The 20,717-nt window shown below is 39.7% G+C and overlaps 1 protein-coding gene across 1 annotated transcript in view; it reads right to left on the bottom strand.

The window, feature by feature from the left end:
- Nucleotides 1-20,496, bottom strand: part of LOC141970495 (small ribosomal subunit protein uS5m-like) — a 64,251-nt gene extending 43,755 nt beyond the window's left edge. The window contains exons 1-2 of the mRNA XM_074927152.1: nt 20,408-20,496; nt 12,678-12,815 (exon numbers count right to left, since the gene is read on the bottom strand). Coding sequence (XP_074783253.1) covers nt 12,678-12,815; nt 20,408-20,465 — 196 coding nt within the window. The 5' untranslated portion in view covers nt 20,466-20,496. The remainder of the gene's footprint in view (nt 1-12,677; nt 12,816-20,407) is intronic.
- Between the last annotated feature and the right edge of the window lie 221 nt (nt 20,497-20,717).

The following is a 20,717-nucleotide window of genomic DNA, read 5'->3' as shown; positions in this document are numbered from 1 at the left end:
AAACAGAAATGAGCATCACTATACTGCATTTGACATTTGCAGACAAGCTCTGAAATGAAGACAGGACAGTAGGTAGGTTTTGCACCAGGGAAGGTTTAGACTGGATATTAGAAAGTATTTCCTTCCAGAAGGGGTTGTTGGGTGTTGGAATGGGCTGCCTGGGGCAGTAGTGGAGTCCCCACCCCTGGAAGAGTTTAAGAGTTGGGTTGACCCAGCACTGAGGAATATGGTGGAGTTGAGAACAGTCAGTGTGAGGTTAATGGTTGGACTAGATGATCTTCAAGGTCTTTTCCAATCTAGATGATTCTGTGATTCCGTATGCAGTCTCCTAGTGATTTGTAGCCTTACCTTTATTTTGCCTTTGTAAAATGGGAGACTGCACGTATTCCTCCAGAGTTAAAACAGACCCAGTCACAAAATCCACTACACATTCCTAGCCAGTTATCAAAAAAAGCATATTCTACTCACTGAAAAAAATAAAAGAAAATGTGTCATATATAAGATTTTATTTTATGGCCTAAAAAAAGACTATTGATTTTTGCTGAAAGCATCCTTTATGCAAGCTGATTGCTAACAACTGCTAATAATAAGTTTGTATGACACCACTCCATTGTGCTTAATCTACGTAAAAGATGTTTGTAATATTTTGAAAAGGAATTGTTTTTGTGTCTTCTTCTACTATCCCTGAATGTCGGGAACCAGACAGCCCCGGTGCTTACTTCAGAGAAAGATTAACATTAGACCATACCTCAGTAACTCACAAGTAACAGTAACCCACAAGTGCAACAAAAAAGCTTTTAAAGGTATGTCAGTGATAAAGGGAAGACTAGGGAAAACATGGGCCCTCTCTGGAAGGAAAAGGGAGACTTGGTCACATGGAGAAGGCTGAGGTACTCCATGACCTTTTTGCCTCAGTCTTCACCAGCAAGGGCTCCAGACATCAATCACCCAAGTCACAGAAAGCAAAGGTGGGGACTGGGAGAATGAAAAACTGCCCTCTGTAGGAGAAGATCAAGTTTGAGACCATCTAAGGAACCTGAAGGTGCACAAGACCATGGGACTTGATGAGATGCATCTGTGGGTCCTGAGGAAACTGGCAGATGAAGTGGCTAAGCCACTATCCATTGTATTTGAGAACTTGTGGCAGTCTGGCAAAGTTCCTGCTGACTGGAAAAGGGGAACACAACCCCCATTTTTAAAAAGGGAAATAAAGAGCACTTGGGGAACTACAGGTCAGTCAGTCTCACCTCTGTGCCTGCTAAGATCATGGAGTGGATCCTCCTGGAAACTGTGCTAGGGCACATGGAAAACAAGGGGGTGACTGGGGACAGCCAACATGGCTTCACTAACAGCAAATTGTACCTGATGAATTTGGCAGCCCTCTACAATGGGGTTACAACGCTGGTGGATAAGCAAAGAGCAACTGATGCCATCTACCTGGACCTGTGCAAAGCATTTGACACTGTCCCACATTACATCCTTGTCTCTAAATCAGAGAGACATGGAATTGATGGATGGACACTCAATGAATAAAGAATTGGCTCGATGGTCACACTCAGAGTCAACGCCTCAACGTCCAAGTGTGTGTAGGGTGATGAGTGGTGTTCCTCAGGGGTTGGTATTGGGACCAGCGCTGACATGGACAGTGGGACTGAATGCACCCTCAGAAAGTTTTCAGATGACACCAAGCTGTGTGGTGCAGTCGAAAGCTGGAGGGAAGAGATGCCATCCAGAGGGAACTTGACAAGCTTGAGAGGTGGGCCCATGCAAACCTCGTGAAGTTCAACAAGGCCAAGTGCAAGGTCCTGCACATAGGTCAGGCAATCCCAAGTACAAACAGAAGCTGGGTGATGAGTGGATTCAGAAGGACTTGGGGTAGCAGTGGATGGAAAACTGACTATGAGACAGCAATGTGTGCTCACAGCTCAGAAAGCCAACCATATCCTGGGGTGCATCAAGAGAAGTGTGGCCAGCAGGTCAAGGGAGGTGACCGTCCCCCTCTCTCTGCTCTCACAAGACCCCACCTGCACTGCTGTGTCCATCTCTGGGGCCCCCAACATATGAAGGACATGGACCTGCTCAAGCGGGTCCAGAGAAGGCCACAAAGATGATCAGAGGGCTGGAGCACCTCCCCTGTGAGGACAGGCTGAGAGAGTTGGGGGTGTTCAGCCTGGAGAAGAGAAGGCTCAAGGGAGACCTTATACAAGCAACCTTCCAGTACTTAAAGGGGGCTATAGGAAAGATGGGGAAGGACTCTTTATGAGAGAGTGTAGGGATAGGATGAGGGGTCCTGGTTTTGAACTGGAAGAGGGTAGATTTAGATTAGATGTAAGGAAGAAATCTTTTACTGTGAGGGTGGTGAGGCCCTGGCACAGGTTTCCCAGAGAAGCTGTGGCTGTCCGTTCCCTGGCAGGGTTCAAGGCCAGGTTGGACAGAGCTTTAAGCAACCTGGGCTAGTGGAAGGTGTCCCTGCCCATGGCAGGGGGGTTGCAAGTAGATCATCTTTAAGGTCCCTTCCAACTCAAACCATTCTATGATTATCACAAAGACTTGCTGTAAACCATATCAGAAAAGAATAACCTAGATCCCGATAAACTGAGATTAAAAGCAGATTTCTCTCCCTCCTGCATGATGAGTTCCCAGCTTGCTTAGAATATAAACTACAAAGACAGACAAATAGCAGTAAATTGGAAAACTGAAGGGAGTAAAAAATTTGTGAAACAGTCAAGTAGGCTCACTTCTTCCACTTACAAGCAATTTTTGCCATTTTTTGCTGCCTTGTGGCAGCACAGCAGCAGAGATCCAAAGATGTTAATATTGACACAATAAAAAGACTAATGAACATGTTATAATAAACATGCTTGTTTCAATGTACTGTTGCCCACTAATGCCATTACATCTATGCATCTGTATTACCTTAGGGAACTTAGTATGGTCTTTTCAATCACTAACATTCTCTTCCAGGTTTCAGCTTAGAATATGTACTTAATCAATTATCAGATGAATTCTAAAAAGGTATGATATTTCAACCCCTTTCCTCCTCCAGAGGCCGGTGGTTTTGCCACCATCTCCAAACAAAAATGGGATTTGGAAAAAATATTTCATGTTTTATGTGTGCGAAGGAGCATCTGCAAAGGGAATGTCCTGCTTACGCATTCTGTTACAAATTGCATGATAAATTACACAGTGTAGACTCAGCTGCTTAATGACCACAAGGAGACATTTTTTCTCAGAGACAGGTCAAAGGATTAAAAATCCACTCCTCTAGGAACAAAGCCTCACCATACTCGAGTACAGAGGGCATTTCCTTGACCTTGTCTTCTAGGACAAACACATGCTTACCTGTCTACAGAAAAGAGAATGCACTCGTCAGATCATTTATATGCATTCAAAAGCAGTCAAATTCATAGATGAAAAAGTCACCTAGAACTATAACTTAAAAAAATTTCATGTTACAAATCACTAAAGGTTGAGATGTTTTTCTAAGGAAGCATCACTACGTGCTCATCCAATTCTTACTTTCTTCCAACAGTATCAGCTGCTGTTGGAGACAGGATGTTCAGTTAGATGGACATTTTGTCTGATGAGGCAAGGTTTGTCTCACATTCTAAAAGTTCATTTTTTAACTTACTCCTCTAAGACACTACTGTAAGGTATAGTTTCCATATTCAGTATCTGATATTTTTGAAAGACATTTCTGAAAAAACACTATGGACTCAAAGTTCTTAGAAAACACATACATTTCCATCACCTCATCACAACTCAAAGCACTGAGAACTGATTAAAAATAGGCCAAGCATTAAACAGGTATGAAAAGCAAATCATGGGCCCACTCTCAGATCTGGTCTCTAGATATAGCTGAAATAGGATAAGAATAGGGAACTCAACATGTCAATTATTTGTACAACTTTGACTCTTAGAGATTCCAGTTGTAGAACAAGACATATTAAAAACAAAGCCATATCCACTGTTCTGTTCTCTGACATAGTTGTACTTTCAAAAGTCTATGTTATGGCTAGCATTTTAAGGATGTGCATCTTTGATAAGAACTATGCAACTGTATATTAGACAGTGAAAAGTGTTCATGTCCCAGACAGCTTATAAACAAATTCTTCATTACTGAAAATTGCATTTCAGTATTAGTTCTGAACAGGAAAAGTCTCAAGAGAGAGGTCATTTTGTCAGTGTTTGTGAGCAACTAGTGTTAGGTCATTTTTCTAAAGCAGGATGTGCTGAGTCCAGAAAGAAAATGAAGTGCATCTTTATAACACTTCAATTACATTATCTAATACTGCCATTAAGGTGAACAGTAATCCACTCACTTTCAAATTACACAAGTTCTCAGTGACAACTCCACTGCCAATAAAGTGATATCCCATCAAATAAGAATTTTTAAACATGGCACTGATATGATTAAACTAAATTATTAATCAGTCTCATCACTGAGGTACAGGCAGAGCTGGATTACTCCAAATAAACTGGGTTTTATGATCTCTCCAAAAAAGACAACTGCAACCCTGTCTTACCATAGCTAACTGAAATAGTCTATAGGAGTTCTAAACATTAGCCTTTCCTTGTAAAATGACAGCTTGCTTCAGAAACCTAGAAAGCCCAACAGGAGTTAGGTTTTTTTTTTGAAAACCCTTGATGGGTTTTAAAAAACACTGGCTTTTAACCTATATTTCTGTTATTTTTGATAATTGATCCCAATAACATTTTGGCATTCTTTCACCAATTTTCAAGGCTCCACAACCAATTTTCAAGGCTCCAAAACCAAAGAGAACTTCCAGATGATTCCTCCATTTGTAAAATGGAAGACAGTAATAACTAAAATGCTGTTCAGAAATCTCATCAAAACTCTCAAATTTCTGGTAAAGCTACAGGTCCAGTAACAGCCACCTTTTGGTAGAACTGATTGATGCATCAACCTGCTACTTCTGGTGATTTACACCATTAAATGAATCCTCAGTCACATGCCAGGGTGATGTATCACTGTAAAATAGAAAGTGCTGCACATTGTTTAAGCTGCATGTTGCTGATGATCTCAGGAAATGAATCACTCTTAACACTGTCCTTGTAAGTTATGTGCATTTCCATTATAGGAAAAAAATTTACAATTAAAAATTTTTTAGGAACCAGTGTTTAAATCATGTCAATCTACAAAATGTCCCAATAAGATGCTTCTCTATGTATTGTTTGGTACTTCCAAATTCCGCTCACAATTTCCATGCTAAACAAGGGTTTTTTTATAATTTACTGCACAATCACCAGATGCCCAGAATCAATTACAGAAGAGCAAGACAAATACGCCAGTTCAGGAAAAAAGTTATTTAGAGAAATGAGAGAACACAGACAAGCACTCTGCACATTGAGCTTGTTTTCAAGTGGCCACCAGAACTCTTCACTCCAAAAGCAATGCTTCTTTTCTTCTGACAGGTTGTGGACAGCACTTCAACTGCACAGCTCATAAAAATTCTGCAGATGTACATTGAACACGTATGTTCACAGTATTTCAATGATTAAAGTGGCACTAGACATTAACTTGATGCCCAAGTGCACCATTCAAGACATTTACAGATCACTCACCATAGTGAAGGTGTACTTAAAAGACAGCACAGACCTCAGTGCTGCAGCACCTAAACAAAAATGACGTTCTCTGCCTGTGCACACACAGTACACTGTCGTGCTGTACAAGTTCTCTACCTGGACTTCTAAAGTACTTTTTCTCCTGCTAGGCACAGTAATCTTGAAAATAGTAGGTCTTTCTTTCATTTCTGAGATTCTGATCTTAAGCTTTAACTAGATACAAAAACAGCCTGAAAAATTCACGGTGATTTACAGTCTTAAGCGTGTATGTGGTTTATCTACCATTAGTTTTCTTCTCACCTTGTACAACTACAGCTTCCTGAAACTTCAATTTTTACTATAGAATTAGCCAAAAAACTGAGACTATTTCTGATTATATAGTTTTATCAGGAAACAAAACAGCAGACAGACAGCAGAAAACAAGGAACAAGCTAAGACAAAGGCACTGAAACACTGTTTAAAATTATTCAAAGTACTTGAGAACAAAGGGAAAAAAACCCAAACCGTCACTCCCAAAACACTCAATTCACCCTCCTCACTGGAGCTAAGTCAAGTCACTAAATTTGAAGTTATGAAAATACACTGTTGCTTTACTCTAGTGTCATCTTGTACATTCTAGTGAAGTTCTACTCTCCATCTTCAATACTGTACAAGGAGTGAAATACACTAGAATCACAGATTCACAGAAAAATTTATGATTTAAGGGACTTCAGGAGGTCCTTGATTTAATTCCACACTCAAAGCAGAACCAAACTCAAAGCTAAATTCAACTTCAAGATTATGTGAGGATGGCCAGAGACTTGCTCAGTTATATTTTGAATATCTCTAGTAACAGAAATTCCACAGACTCTCTGGACACCCACCCTGGTCCAGTGTTAGACCACCCACACGATGGAAAACTTTCTCCAACTGTGTAACCAGAATTTTCCTTGATCTAACCTGTGTTCACTGTCCTTTGCTGTTTTCCTACACACCTCAGAGAAGTGTGTCACTGTCTCCTTCAGAAACATAATTTAGGTTTGAAGGGACCAGAGGATTTTACCAACTGCAACCTATAGCTCAAGCAGGGCTACCTCCAACTTGCTCAGAAGCACCTCATCACAGAAAAACTAAGATATCAGTTAGCTAAATAAATTGTATTTATGCACCTGAAGAAGAAAATTGATTTACATCTACAATCAGGTTGCCAAAAGACCACTTGCACAAAAAACCTAGCCTAGAATTCCTGTAACTGAAATAAAAGGGAGGAAAAGATTTTCTGAGTCACCCCATGTAAGTAGAAAAAAATTACTCTCATTCAATGTTAGAGAAGAAAAGAATAAAAACCACTGCCTTCACTCTCAAAATTTCAGAGCTAAGGTGAGAACAGTAGCCTAAACCTGGGTCTGTAACAAAAACTTCAATACTCAGGCAACTGGTAATGACTGCCATAGCAAGACTTCCAGTGGCAACATACACTAGAATAGCATCTCAATCCTACCTTCCAGGTTCCCCATTAAGGCAACTATTCCCTAACAAGGCATATAAACTGCATATACAAGTTGCAGGTTACAGAACAAAGCCACAGTACAAAAACCATCTAAGCTGAAATCTGATAGTAACAGGTTAAAAAAAAAAAAAATTTATTTTCCATGTAAATTCTGCCTACAGAGGCAAAAATCACAACAAAATAGAGACCAACAAAAAAGAACCAGTATAAGTAAAAAGAGACTTCAGATTTTTAATGAACTCACATCCATCAATGAGACTGGAAGAACAAAAATGTCAAAGGTAGCTTTCTCCTTTTACTCCTTTGCAAGCACAGTACGAAATAGTATTATTTCAAATAACTGAGTATGAAGCTTTTTTTATCAATCAAGAACAAATGATCAGGTCAGTAAGTGACCCAAGGTTAGAAACAGATTAAAAGAAACATTAATGCTACATCTATTTTGATTTAAAAGAAACTTCCTTGAAGGAGTCAGGGCCATCTGCTAATAGGAATTTGCCAGCTGTTTTAAAAAATACAAGCAAAATAATGACTGTAGAGTGACTTGTAAATAATGTTTGTAACAATGACACACACTTGTTTGTAAATGACACACTACCTGATGAGATCATTTTCACATTTTAAAGTTCTAGAAGAGAAACCTGAACTTCAGGTCAATTATAGCCTACCTCATGTGACTGCTCAAGTATGGCAGGGAAAGAAAAAACTGTTAGCAGTGATAGTTGCCAGTATAATGGGCACTCGATCCAGCAGCTGCCTGAAGCGAGCCCAGGAAGAGCTTGCAAGGGGAGTGAGGTACATGCAGCTGGCTCAGGACAGGAGAGAGAAGGCAAAGAAGTGATGGTGAACCTTACAGGGAAAGGAAAAGATCCTTTAACTTAATTCAGTAGTCAAGACAGTTATGAGGGATCTGGAGACCCAAACACTACTTGATTTGAAAGACTTCAACCTTGGTCTCTCGTTTTCAGCAAGAATATGTGTGTGTCTGCTTTTTCCAAAATTCCATCCCAAAAAAACCCACCTTTCTGTTTCCAGACACTCCCCCATCAGTACTTAAAAAGATTCCTAGGACAGAGGCTGGCACAGAGCAGGCTACATGAACTATTTTAACCATCTAGGATTTGGCAATGAACTGCAATTTAAATCACTTAGGTCAGGAAAAAGAGTGCTCAACTGTATTTTTGAGTCTGGGCCTTACAATGTCTTACCTTCTCTCTCCAAGTCTTATATATAAATTGTGCCTAATAACAATATCCTTAACTACAAAGCATTTAATGTAAAGGTGTTAGGCAAAAAGGTACACAGAGCAGCTGTCAAAAGAGCAAAACCTCCAATTCATTTCAGTGGCTGAACATGAATCAAACATGAAGCAAATGATTTAGATGTCACTTTCAATTGCACATATTAACATCTAATTTCAAGCACAATACGTACTAGTGGCTGGAGGCATTCTCACAATTACATGAACTACCCAATTCAACAACAACAGAAGTGAACCATCCAAAACAAAGATGGAGTCTGATTTTATATCCCTTCATAATCTTCAACTGAACTCATACATTGTTCAAAAACTGTGAACACAGGTGATACCATCAGTTATTCCTGATAAGCTGTGTTTCTCATATAGTGTTTTCCTGTTAGTTTTAAAAGTGGAAGTCTTTAATTCTAAGACTTACTCAGTCTGTTTAAAGATAATTACGGAAACTAATTCCTTTAATAGGTTGAACCCTCTCAATTCAAAAGGGAATATTGTGCAGATGATAATACAAATAGACTTACAAGAGAAAAATATTGGATGGATTACTTATAATGTGCAAGATTCTAAAGCTGTTTCATCAAAATCAGTGTGCTCATCTCAAAGGAGAACTGCCCTTGCTACTTCCTTTATCTCCACTGCAACTGTCTGCCACCATGTGACGTCACAGTTTCTTGACTGCCTGTCTAATCCCAGTCCCCAAGCAGAAAAGCATGGATCCATAAGAAATGAGATACAGTGCTGGATTACTCTCTTAAGTGAGTATGCTCAAAACATTGTTTTCTTCAACTGCAAAAAGAGACCCCTTACATTCTAAATGGAAGTGTATGATGTGTATCTGATACTGAGTTCTGCTGAAAGATAATGAGAACATAAAAAACTTTCCCTGCCTCAAGTGATGCCTTAAAAAAAAAAAAAAAAAGCAGCTCTACAGGACCTTTATACAACCTAGGAAGTTGTGAAGAATATAAAGTATTCAGTCTAGACAGGCCACTACTGAGTCCCTTGAATAGCAGGTGGTATCTAACTGTGGCACTGCAAGAATCTGCACACTAAAAATGTCTGAGAAAGACAAGAACTACTTCCAGACCATAAAGAGGAACATGAGGCCATGTAAGAGGTTAGTACCAAGGGACAGATACATGATGGTTTTAGATAAGCTTCAAAGACTAAAAATTAGCCCTGCACATACCTGAAATGTTCCACTGAAAACTTAAGTTCATTTCTATTTCTCACTGCTAGCTGGATTTTAAATTATTTTAAAATTACAAAAAAAAAAAATTCACTCTGATCCTCAAAATAGGCACGGCAGAAAAAACGAACAATTTAAACCAACGAAAATTCACACAGGACTACAGTAATTTAATATAAAATGTGATTAAGAAACAGGCTTTCAGGAACTGATTCTTCCAAGTAAGAACACAAACACAGAGATTTATACCGAGTACAACTGCTTCAAGTATGCAAGGCCTGTAGAGACAAAACATGTTACACTGAGTCTGAATTTATGTTATTGGTCTAAATGATTCTCCCTTGATGGTTACTAATTCTATAACCTCTGAAAAATCATCATATTCCTTATTCTGTATTCTAACCTAAGAGAAAACATCACCTAGCAACAGAGAAACTATGTTCTTGTAATTCATTTGTAAGGGTAGTTAATGGAATTGACAGTGTGAGTAGGAAATTTTTATATAGTTCCAGTATCAAATAAAAGTTCTTTATTCTCACATAAACTTGGATACACAACAGATGTTGAGAAAATTATGATAGCTGGTTTGGATGATTTGGGTTAACGATAACTCCTATGGCTGGGAGACAGCCACAGCATTTCAGTATTCATGACACATTTGTGTGCCTTTGCTGCCTTCAGGAATGACAGCCCATATACTGCAATCCAGTTCTGTGGCTATCAAATTTAAATGGTCTATATCTCACACTTTCCTCATCTACAGGTCAGACAGATATGTACTTCTTCCATTAAACATACAGCGCTTTTTATCAGCGTTTCTCAACAACTGCAGCTTAAGCATCTGTTCAGAATGTCTGGATTGGTGGGATTTCCCAGTCTGTGTGCCTGCACGTAAGAGTACATAACTGTACTGAGAGGTAGGGAACACCGATCTGCCCTATCCTCTCAGACAAATGTTGGACTGAAACAGGCACAAGAAAGACATTGTCCGCAAATACCAGGTCTACTGAGACACACTGAAAAAGAAGGCAAGACTTTTCAGAGGAAGTCATGTATATTTCAAACATCATTTGAAAAGCCTCAGGCCCTTCCAAATTTCTAAACAGGCATGTCATGTGATATTGTTAAGTAGATGGAAACTGAACTGCTTCCCTTAGCAGGGAGGGTGGAAAGCAGAAAGGAGGAAGGGACAGAAGCTAATCCTGGAATAAGAAGATCATTTTAAATCATTTCATTACAAACTCACTGAAATATGTCATAGGACAAGAATAAAACCCTGTGTGTGCTTTTGTGTCAGAGTCGAAGGGGACGGCTATTTGGGTAAGGATCATAGACTGCCTAGGATAACTGCAATTCCTCCTACTTAAATTAATTTCTTCTATTTAAATGAGTTAAACTGGTTTTAATAGTTAAGTTGAAGATAAGGTGACCCTACTAACAAGAGCATGTTAATATTTTTAAAAGTATGATGGAAGAGAAGTAAACTTTCACTAATGAGATAGAAAAGTATAGTCACCTTTCTCAGTCACAAAGGACTGCAATTTGGTTGACATTTCACGTGAAAATTGTTTCACATAAAATGGTCATATCTGCATTTTTAACGTTACCACTTCTGAAGCAACTGCACTGCTAGAGGATATGAGTGATTTATACTGTTGACACCTACTTCATTTCAATTCTGAAGATTTTAGTTTTGACTTCTGTCATAGAAACAATTAGAATAACTGAAACATAAAACCCTCAGACTCACGAATCTGACGGCTACTGTCTCTGCTGAATACATAAAGGAGGTACACTTAAATTCTTCCAAGTTGTTACATCTTACTAAGCCAGCCAATAGTTTTAGGTAGTTTGCCTAAATATAACCTGTTTAAAATTTTATTAAGTCAAACATTGGAGATGCCATCACAACAAACATTTTTAATTCAGCAATCTAACAAACATTTTTAATTAAGTCACCTAACAAGACAGCTGGCAAAATTCCTGGTAAAACAGAGCTCATCTAGACTTTGTGAATACGAGCATAAGCGTAATTAAGGAAACAATCTAACCTGCAAACTGTAATCACATTGCTATCACTTGCAGTGCTGTATTTTAAATTTAAGATAAACAAAATAACAAGAGTGCTCAGCTCCTTACATATTCTTATCTCTTGACTGCTTGGGTTCTAAGAAAAAGTTCTAAATGAATTTTTCCTGCAGTTGGCATCCTTAGCAAACCTTTACCATGAGGGGCCTCTGGTTCAGACTGCAGCTTTTTGCAGGTCTTTTGAGACCTCTTTACCCTCAGTTGTTTGAAATCAGTCAAAATTTACTGGGTAAGACAGTCAGCATGACTGTTTAAAATCCATTTCTTTAACAAATGTAAAGAAAACAAATACAGTATTCTGCCACTCAGATGTTGAGAAGAATAGGAAGAGACCACCAATTCTAAGTGTCTGATTTTGCAGAGCTCTTGTACTCTATGAATTAGAATCCATAGAACAACTTTGACTCTCAAATTGCTGCAGTTATCTCCTCCAGAGATTATGTTCTTACTATTCCTTCTCTTCCCCTATTGGATAGGATAAGAAACTACAAAACAGATAGAATGGCCCCTCACCTATCTCAGTTCACAGTCCCAAGCACAAATTTAAACAGCCATAATTTCTCAATTATGTTAAGCATGTGTGCAGTCCTTCCAGGACTGAAAGAAAATACTGCAGCTGGCCAGACAATTAGCAGGATATGATCAACACTTCTTGTTTAACATATTACTGCATTTCAGTTCCTTCATTTTTGAGACAGCAGTTTGAACAGTATGCCTTGCTTGTGGCTCAAAAATAATTTGGAAAATAAACAAAATTTATGTTCTCGCTAAAGGGCTAGGAAACAGAGGGGAAGGTGTTTGCCCCTTCCATCCAATGACATATATTAGATGGATTCACTGTGACATAACACAAACCCTTGCTTGCTATTAAAAGATAATAAACTGACCTTGTGTATCACTTCTGACAACAGCTGTAGTTGCAGCTATAATCTTAGGAGATATGTAAATAGAGTAGATACAAAAAATTACTATATATAGATTTTCATGACTGTATCTCTCCAAAGCAAAATTTTCTTTTCTTCTTCTGTTTATTACAGATAATAATTTTAATCCAACTCAAGACTTACACTTATTGAAGAAACTACTTTGTCTCCTTTGCTCAGTTGTCACAGTCCAGGAGGCAGAGATGGAACACCGTGTCTGGAAAGCCCATGCCAGGCTAGAATAGGAACAGCAACTCCCTTTCACTGGCACAGAAGCAAACCCTGAGAATGAAGACAGAAAAGTGTTTACATACAGGACATTTTCTTCTTTAAAACATTTCCTGCAAATATACCTACCAGATAGAAAAAACAGTAATATTTACTCATACAGCTTAATTTCTGAATGCAATCAGACTTGAACCTTTTGTCTTGAAGTACGAAGCAAGTTGCAGAAGTGGAGGAGGAAATACTGCATTACAAAATATCAGAAAGAGGAGGCGGCTAGAAGACTTCTAACATATTGCTGATAGATTGAGAATGTGCCCTCAAAAAGTAAAAATATTGTCCTAGCAGCAAAATGTGCAATAGTGCTCCTGGACACAATCAGAAGTGATAGATAAATAAATAATTATAAAATACTGTATGTGCTATGAAGACCAAATCTGAAATCAGCTTGCTAATCCTGCCTCATATTGTCATCACTGATCTGATGGGGCAGAGTGGACCCTCAGCAAGTTTGCAGATGATACAAAAGCGGGAGGAGTGGCTGATACACCAGATGGTCGTGATGCCATCCAGAGGGACCCTGACAGGCTGGAGAAACGGGCTGACAGGAACCTCACAAATTTCAACCCAGGCAAGTGCAAAGCCCTGCACCTGGGGAGGAACCATACGCACCAATACATCCTGGGGGCTGAACAGCTGGAACACAGCTTGGTAGAAAGGGGCTTGGGGGATCCTGGTGACCACCAGGTTCACCATGAGCCAGCAACGTGCCCTTGCAGCAAAAAAGCATCCTGGGCTGCATTAGGAGGACTGTTGCCAGTGGGTTGAGGGAGGTGATCCTTCCCCTCTACTCAGCACTGGTGAGACACACCTGGAGCACTGTGTCCTGTTCTGGGTTCCCCAGCACAAGAGACATGGACATACTGGGGAACTGGACATTAGAGAAAGGTGCTTCACTGAAAGGGTGGTCTGTCACTGGAACAGGCTCCACACTGAAGCAGTCACGGCACCAAGCCTGTCAGAGTTCAAGGAATGTCGAGGTGATGCTCTTAGTCCTATGATTTAGTTTTAGGTAGTCCTGCAAGGAGCAAGGATTTGGGCTCAATGATCCTATGGGTCCCTTCCACCTTCAGATATTCTATGATTCTGTAAGAAAGTCCAGCAAATGGTCACAAAAATGATTAAGGGATTGGAGCATTTCTCATAAGAGGAAAGTCTGAAAGAGCTGGGACCATTCAGCCTGGAGAAAAGCAGGCTCAGGAGGAATCTTAGCTATGTAAATATAATTATCTGACGGGATAGGACAGGATGCAATATGGGCATAAGTGTAAAAACACAAAATTCCACCCAAACATAAGAAAACATCTTTTTTTACTCTCAGCTGAATATGGTCCTGGGTAATCACTCTAGTTGACCCTGCTCTGAGCAGGGAAGGTGAACTGGATGATCTCTAGAGGCTTCCAAACTCAACTACTCTGTGACTCTGCAAATTTGTGAATGTGACCTACTCCGGCATCCTGAAAGGAGAATGCACCTCCAGAAGTACCTTCCCCATGGCCCTCTAGATTGATTATTACAGAGCTAGCCAATTACACACGCTCTTATGTCCAGAAAGATTGCTTCAATATAGCATGGTGGTACATTTTCTGCCAGGTGGTTCAGCTAATGCAGAAAGGCTTCCAAAGCCAAAGGGAGCATGTTATAACAGCTAAGGCTCAGATGCTTACCCACCACAATGAAAGCAAGATGTACTCTAATTTATTGACCAGCACAGAGGTGTGGTTCTTCAGAAGTAAGGCATACGTATTTTTCCTACTTACTTAATCAAACAATACAAACAGTGAGCATAATGAACAAATTAAAAAGGGCTATACTGTCTTGAAATCAATTATTCAACATATTGTTCAGAAAATGACAACAAAATTAAAAAAAAAAAATTTTTTTTTTTTTAAGATTGGTGCCACATTTACCACCTTTCACTATACAGGTACCAAAGCAATTTCAAAGCGGAGGTTACACACTCTTACTAGTAATTAATCTTTTTCATCCTGGAGTTCTCTTTGAATTCTTTTGTGAATAGTTTCTGATCCTGCTAACAATCATCCTGTAGATTTGGCCCATAACTTTTCAGTTATTTTCATTTCAGAAATAGCCACTAAATCTCACCACCATCCCACCAAGGGGTACCATATGGAAATCTCCCATTTCTTTTTACAGTGAATAATAATGCGAAGAATTAATTTAGCTTCCCTGCCTTGCCATCTCTGAGTGCTCCTCTTATATCCTGTTTGTTAAACTGGCTCTACATTCACTTTGAGTTATCTATTGGAGCAATACTTTATTAGCTAAAATGAGATAAATAACATCAGAAACAACACCACTAATTGTCTGGGCCAGGCTCAATCATACATTAAAACATTACAGTGAGAAAGTCATTGCTTTGTTTGAATTGGTCATCTGCACTTCTAGCAGCAGAGGTGATGGTTTCTTTCACAGCTCTGTAATACAAAAGCATATTCTAAATTCTCTGCCTAAGAAACAAAATTTGGAAAACATCCATTTGGAAAACAAAACATAAGAGGATTAGTTTACTTCATTATCAAACATATTTGCATGCAATTTGCTTTTGGTTGTTTGTTTCACTCGTACTTTCATTAGCAAAAAAATTCCACATTCTAAATACCATCTTCTTCTGAAATTATGATGGAAAAATGAAAATCTATAGTCTATAAAAAGGCAATAAAGTCAGGAAAAAATGACAACAGTAAGAAGAATCAAGAGACGGTGGAATCAGATGAATCACTTCTGCAGAAATAAAATTCTGACAGAATGGCTAGGGCATGTAAGAGGAGAAAAAGTCAAACGTCAGAAAAAGAAGCAGTCAAATAAACACTAGTGTGATACAAAAAGGTCAGAAGACCTTCAAGAGATCTCAAGAAGTCTGGTGATCCAAAGTTATTTTTAAAAAATACTACAACATCCGGCCATTATAATTCCTAACAGAAGTTGTTAAAGGCCAGGGTGAGATATTGGCTTCACTGAAAGCAGTGACAAATCTATTTTCTTTAAGGATTCAATCTTTTTTAAAAGTGAGTGGTTTATACTTTTAAGACTGGTAGTGAGAGAATACCAGTTCTGAGATGGCAATCAAAATTATATGTTTAGGAGTGCTCATGGGCTATGTTGACCACATTCTAGACAATAGGAGATGAGACCGTTTTGGACTCTGAATTGCAGCAGGACAAGAGGAGGAAATGGCAAAAAAACCCCCAAACCCGTACAATTCCCACAGTCTGAAACACTGACTATCGGTATTTAATACATGATACCCACACACTTCTGTATACATACTGCTACCAAGGGCACAGACACTTTGAAAGGAGAGCAAAGAATAAAAATATTTATGGAATGCAGTTTGAAATGTCACATCTCAATAAAACGTCATTCTGACATGTAAGTATGCACAGTTAATGAACCATATCCTCCAATCTCTATACTTCCTCCACAAACATCTGTGACAGGATTTTTATTTAAAAATCTAAAATGCTTCTTACAATAAGGTATTCAAAACTGAATCACCTGTAAAAGCAAGATAGTATCTTGCCACTAGCAAAAGACACATCAACAAAGCAGAAAAAAGAAAATAAAGCATGCTTACCATGATTTTATGTTAGCGCAGAGCATGAATTAACTCCTCAGTGACACTTACTTCCCTGCTATAAACATTACAATTAAAAACCTGCACCAACTTTTAAGTGCTGTCCTTCACTGGCTAAATAAAAAATTTTATCCAAGTATAAATATACATCCACTCAGCACTAAAAATTCACTTAACAAAACCACTACAAAACCATTTCATTCTTCTCACAAGATGCAACAGAAGAATGAATCTCAAGATAGGCGGAAAAGTAAACCTAATGGTTTAACAGCCTTATTTCTGCAAACTTTAAATCCCTAACAGTTTTCTTTCTAACACTCACCCTAGTTCATATCACGTCTACTACTTCACTGTACCCATTTCATTATAACTTTCCTAACCTTTATTTCTGTTACATACTGGTTTAACATGCCACCTTTAGGAGATTTATGCACTGAGTGAAGCATCTGTCACCACACACAATGCCCAAAATTGGCATGCATTGCCATTTGCTTGCTGTATACCTAACATTCTGAAAGACAGCAAGCATGCTGAACATCGACAAGTGAATGCCATGTTCAGCAAGCCTCAGTGCTAATTTCTGGGTTTTTAAAACAACTGCCAACAATTTAATAATCCCCTCTACTGCAATTACTTCCCACAATAATTAAATACAGAAAACTGTTCTTACCCTGTTCTGTACCTGAGTGAAAGAAAGGCTGCATGAATTTGGTTTCAGCAGTGAGAACGGCACTGTAAAAAAACTTTTCAAAAGAGCCATGAAGATGCTTATTTTGTAGTTACAATTAAAAGTTTGCAAAAATTGCCCGAGTATAGTTCCAGACATACACATGGGAGGCTCTAGGACTGAAACAATCACATTCTCAAAAGGTTCGTGTACAAGAAAACAGAGATGTTCTGATTAAATTCCAAATTGCAATTTGAAGGTATTGCAATTGCAAAATTGAAGGTATCAAACACTATTAGCTTAGCCTCTACTGGGCAATGAAGTTAGCAGGTTTTTTGACTGTTTTTTCTGTTTAACATTTTGCTTGCTGCTTTTTATTCAATTGAAAATGTTATGCACAGAAATAATACATTCATAGAAACAAATGCAACAGGAAATACACTTCAAAATCATTACTGTTTTTTTCATACCATCTTGTAAGCACTCAAGAAAGGCTCGTGTAGTAATGAAATCTTTGCACTGCTACAATCTGCTTTTTAAAAAACCCTCCAGCTACCTTGGAAAAATTTGGATGTGAAGAGCTTAATTTCTCAAACTAAAAACTATATATTTAAAATCACAGCACATGGAAAGGGTCACTATCTACCCAAGCTAAGCACAGAACACAAAACTAATCAGATCAGAAACAGTTAAGAGGGTCACACCTGAAAAGACAGATTATTTTAATAAATTATTTAAGAGCAGTTGCAGCCTTTTACTTTTCTTGGTCTACTTATAAGAATTTTTTTTTTTAGGATATACTCTGATTTTCCAGTGAAAATGTTTCCCTCCACCAATGAAACACCACTGGCCTGCTTTCAAATGTCCCTGAATGCTCAGGCTTTAATTGCTGTTTGGCTACACAGTGGGCATCACTTCATTACAGGTTGCCCTGAAGAAGAAAAAGAGACCAGAAATTCATTAACTGCTTAGATTTTACTTGTGTTTTGTTTTGTTTTAGAGGACAGTAGAAGCTAAAAAAGCTAGAGAACTTTATTTTGCCTTTGAAGGTGAAGGAAAAGGAATGGTCATCATCTGCCGAAGGCAAAAAACATGTCCAGCTTCCATGCATTTTAATACTAAGCTTGAATATACTTTTAACAATGTAATCTGGTCTTTCCTCCCACCTCAGTCACCAGCTTTCCCTGAAGAACACACAGGCATTAATGTAGTTCATTATGACTTTTGCCTAGAACTTAAGCACTTACAAGCAACCTAGGCTGTATAAACGATTCTGAGACAGGTTCACTGTATTTATTATCAGGGTGCATAGCTAACTGTATACAACAACTCTAACGATGAAAATCACTTTGGAGGAAAAGTAAAAACAAGAGACAGAAAGATGTAATGTGCATCCCAAGGCAGTCTCCAGTGCAGATGACATTCCCCCGTAAGAATTTCCTATAGTACCTACACACTTTTCATCAGGACCATTGAAGGCTCCTCACTGGATATACGCAGGCTGGTTGGCTGTTAAGCACTATGAAGGCATGTCATGGCATCCCCTAATGAATCTAAAGCTTACAGCCCAGAGGAAAGCAAAGGGAAGAGAATTGACTCCTGCCAGTTGCTACCCACCAAACACTACTGGGATTCACAGCTGCAAAGTCAGAAGTACAACAGCATAAGAACAAGGGGAAAATACTGCCCCAAACGCTCTGCAACAGTGCCAGGGCAGCATGGGTTAAAGGGGACAGAGCTGCTGAAAGGCAGGGGGTGAAGTTGCAAATGGAGGGCACTTAGGAATACTAAGGTAAGGTTAGTGCCCTGGACTAAGGTACCCATGGCACTGCCATAACTACACCTGTACCACCTTGTGTCAAACCTCAGTAGTATCCACTGCTTAAAAACACTGTATAATGAAAAGACTTTTAATTTTCTAAGAAGCGTGCAGGCAAAAATAACCCCACATCTACATCAAAATTAACTACATAATTCAGAAAATGCCACCCAGCATAAGTCTTCAGTTATACAGTATTATTTATCATATAGCAAAAGTCAATTTTGCCAACTTTCTAACCATAACTTTAGGAGGATAGATCCAGAGTCAACTCTGGTCCTTAGTAGAAAAAAATATATACATTCTCCATTCCTCCTAAGTATACTTTAACCTCTGCTGGGAAAAATAATACATTAAAGGTTTGAAAATTGACTGCAGAGGATGAAAAACCAGAAAGAAATGGCTACTGAAGAATTAGAGAAGTCTAGGAAAACAAACCTAGACTCCTATCAATTAGAAATGTTCACGACAATGTAAGAGGAGAAAGATAGAAATAATGGGAAGAAAACAATATTTGAATTAAAAAGCAAACCACCTCACTCCATAATCTTAAGGCATATATTACTGTGGCCCAAGTTACTGTGATGGGACAAATAGGTTTCCAAAGGCACAGCTGGCCTGCCCCAAACTCTGTAATGATGAGCAAGATCTGCATGCCTAAACCCCATTTATGATCTGAAGTACACGTTTAATGCAGGTGAAGAAAGAAATACAGAAACTGCTAAGTAGTGGACAACAACAACCTTGTCCATCCATGAAAATGCAAATGTAAAGCTAGTTATTTCACAAGGTACTTACCACACTTCCCATCCTGGAAAAGAATAACACATGCAAGAGCAACTAGGTTTACACTAACTAACATTTGTTTAGAATTTCCCACTAGCATTGTTTAGATATAAAACCGAATTCATATCTAGCTCTTGTAGGGCCCAGAGCAATCGACCAGACAAGGGAACGTACGCAGCTGTGGCGTGTTCTGATCCATGCACATACAGAGCAGCTCCCACTTCCCTACATGGTGTTTTTGAGTCAATCGTTAAGCCGTTTAATATTGTGCCACAGTAACCATAAATTATCACAGTGGAGCCGCGTCCAACGGTCAGCACACTTTTTCCACACTGGAGTTAATACAGTGGAGGGAAAAATCAGTGCAAGGGTTTATAAACACAAACACACATGTGTGCAGACACCCACGTACGGCTGCCTTGACCTCCCTCTGTCCCCCAGCAGCCCTGTGAGTGTAACCTCGGGGCACGCAGGGGAACAGGCTGCTCCCACCAGGTCAGACCCCAGACCTACGGGACCGCGGCAGAATCAAAGCAAACCTCACTCCGTGCTTACATGCACACACATGGGCGCATATACGTGCACCCGCCTCAGGGCCCGGACTCCCTTGGCGACTGCCCGGACCGGCCCGTTGCCACAGGAGACGGGCCCGCGAGCGATTACTGCCTCCCCTCCCCGAGACGGTGGCCCCGGTGCCACGCGCTCCCCCATCACCTCACCTCGCCACGCCGCTCGGAAGGCGCCACAGGCGTACACCCGGCCGATCGCCGCCGCCATACTGACCCCTTCCCCCGCTCCCGGCGATCGTGCTTAGCTGCCCCGCGGAATGCCTGATGGGAAAGCGAAGGCAGCGAGAGAACGACTCAGGGGAAAACTAGGCCGGAGCGACGAAAACCGACGGCTGACACTTCGATGAAGCCCTACTGAGAGACTTCCACCGCCCGGCCCATTCCCGCCGACAGCTGCGCGGTTAAGGATCCAACAGGCAAGCGGCTGAACAGCCCCAAAGCAGAGGCCCGTCGCAGGACC

The sequence above is a fragment of the Athene noctua genome, chromosome 1 (genome assembly GCF_965140245.1).
Source record: "Athene noctua chromosome 1, bAthNoc1.hap1.1, whole genome shotgun sequence".
NCBI classification, from domain to species: domain Eukaryota; kingdom Metazoa; phylum Chordata; class Aves; order Strigiformes; family Strigidae; genus Athene; species Athene noctua.
The sequence above is the reverse complement of the archived record's forward strand: the minus strand, read 5'-3'. Positions and strand labels throughout refer to the sequence as shown.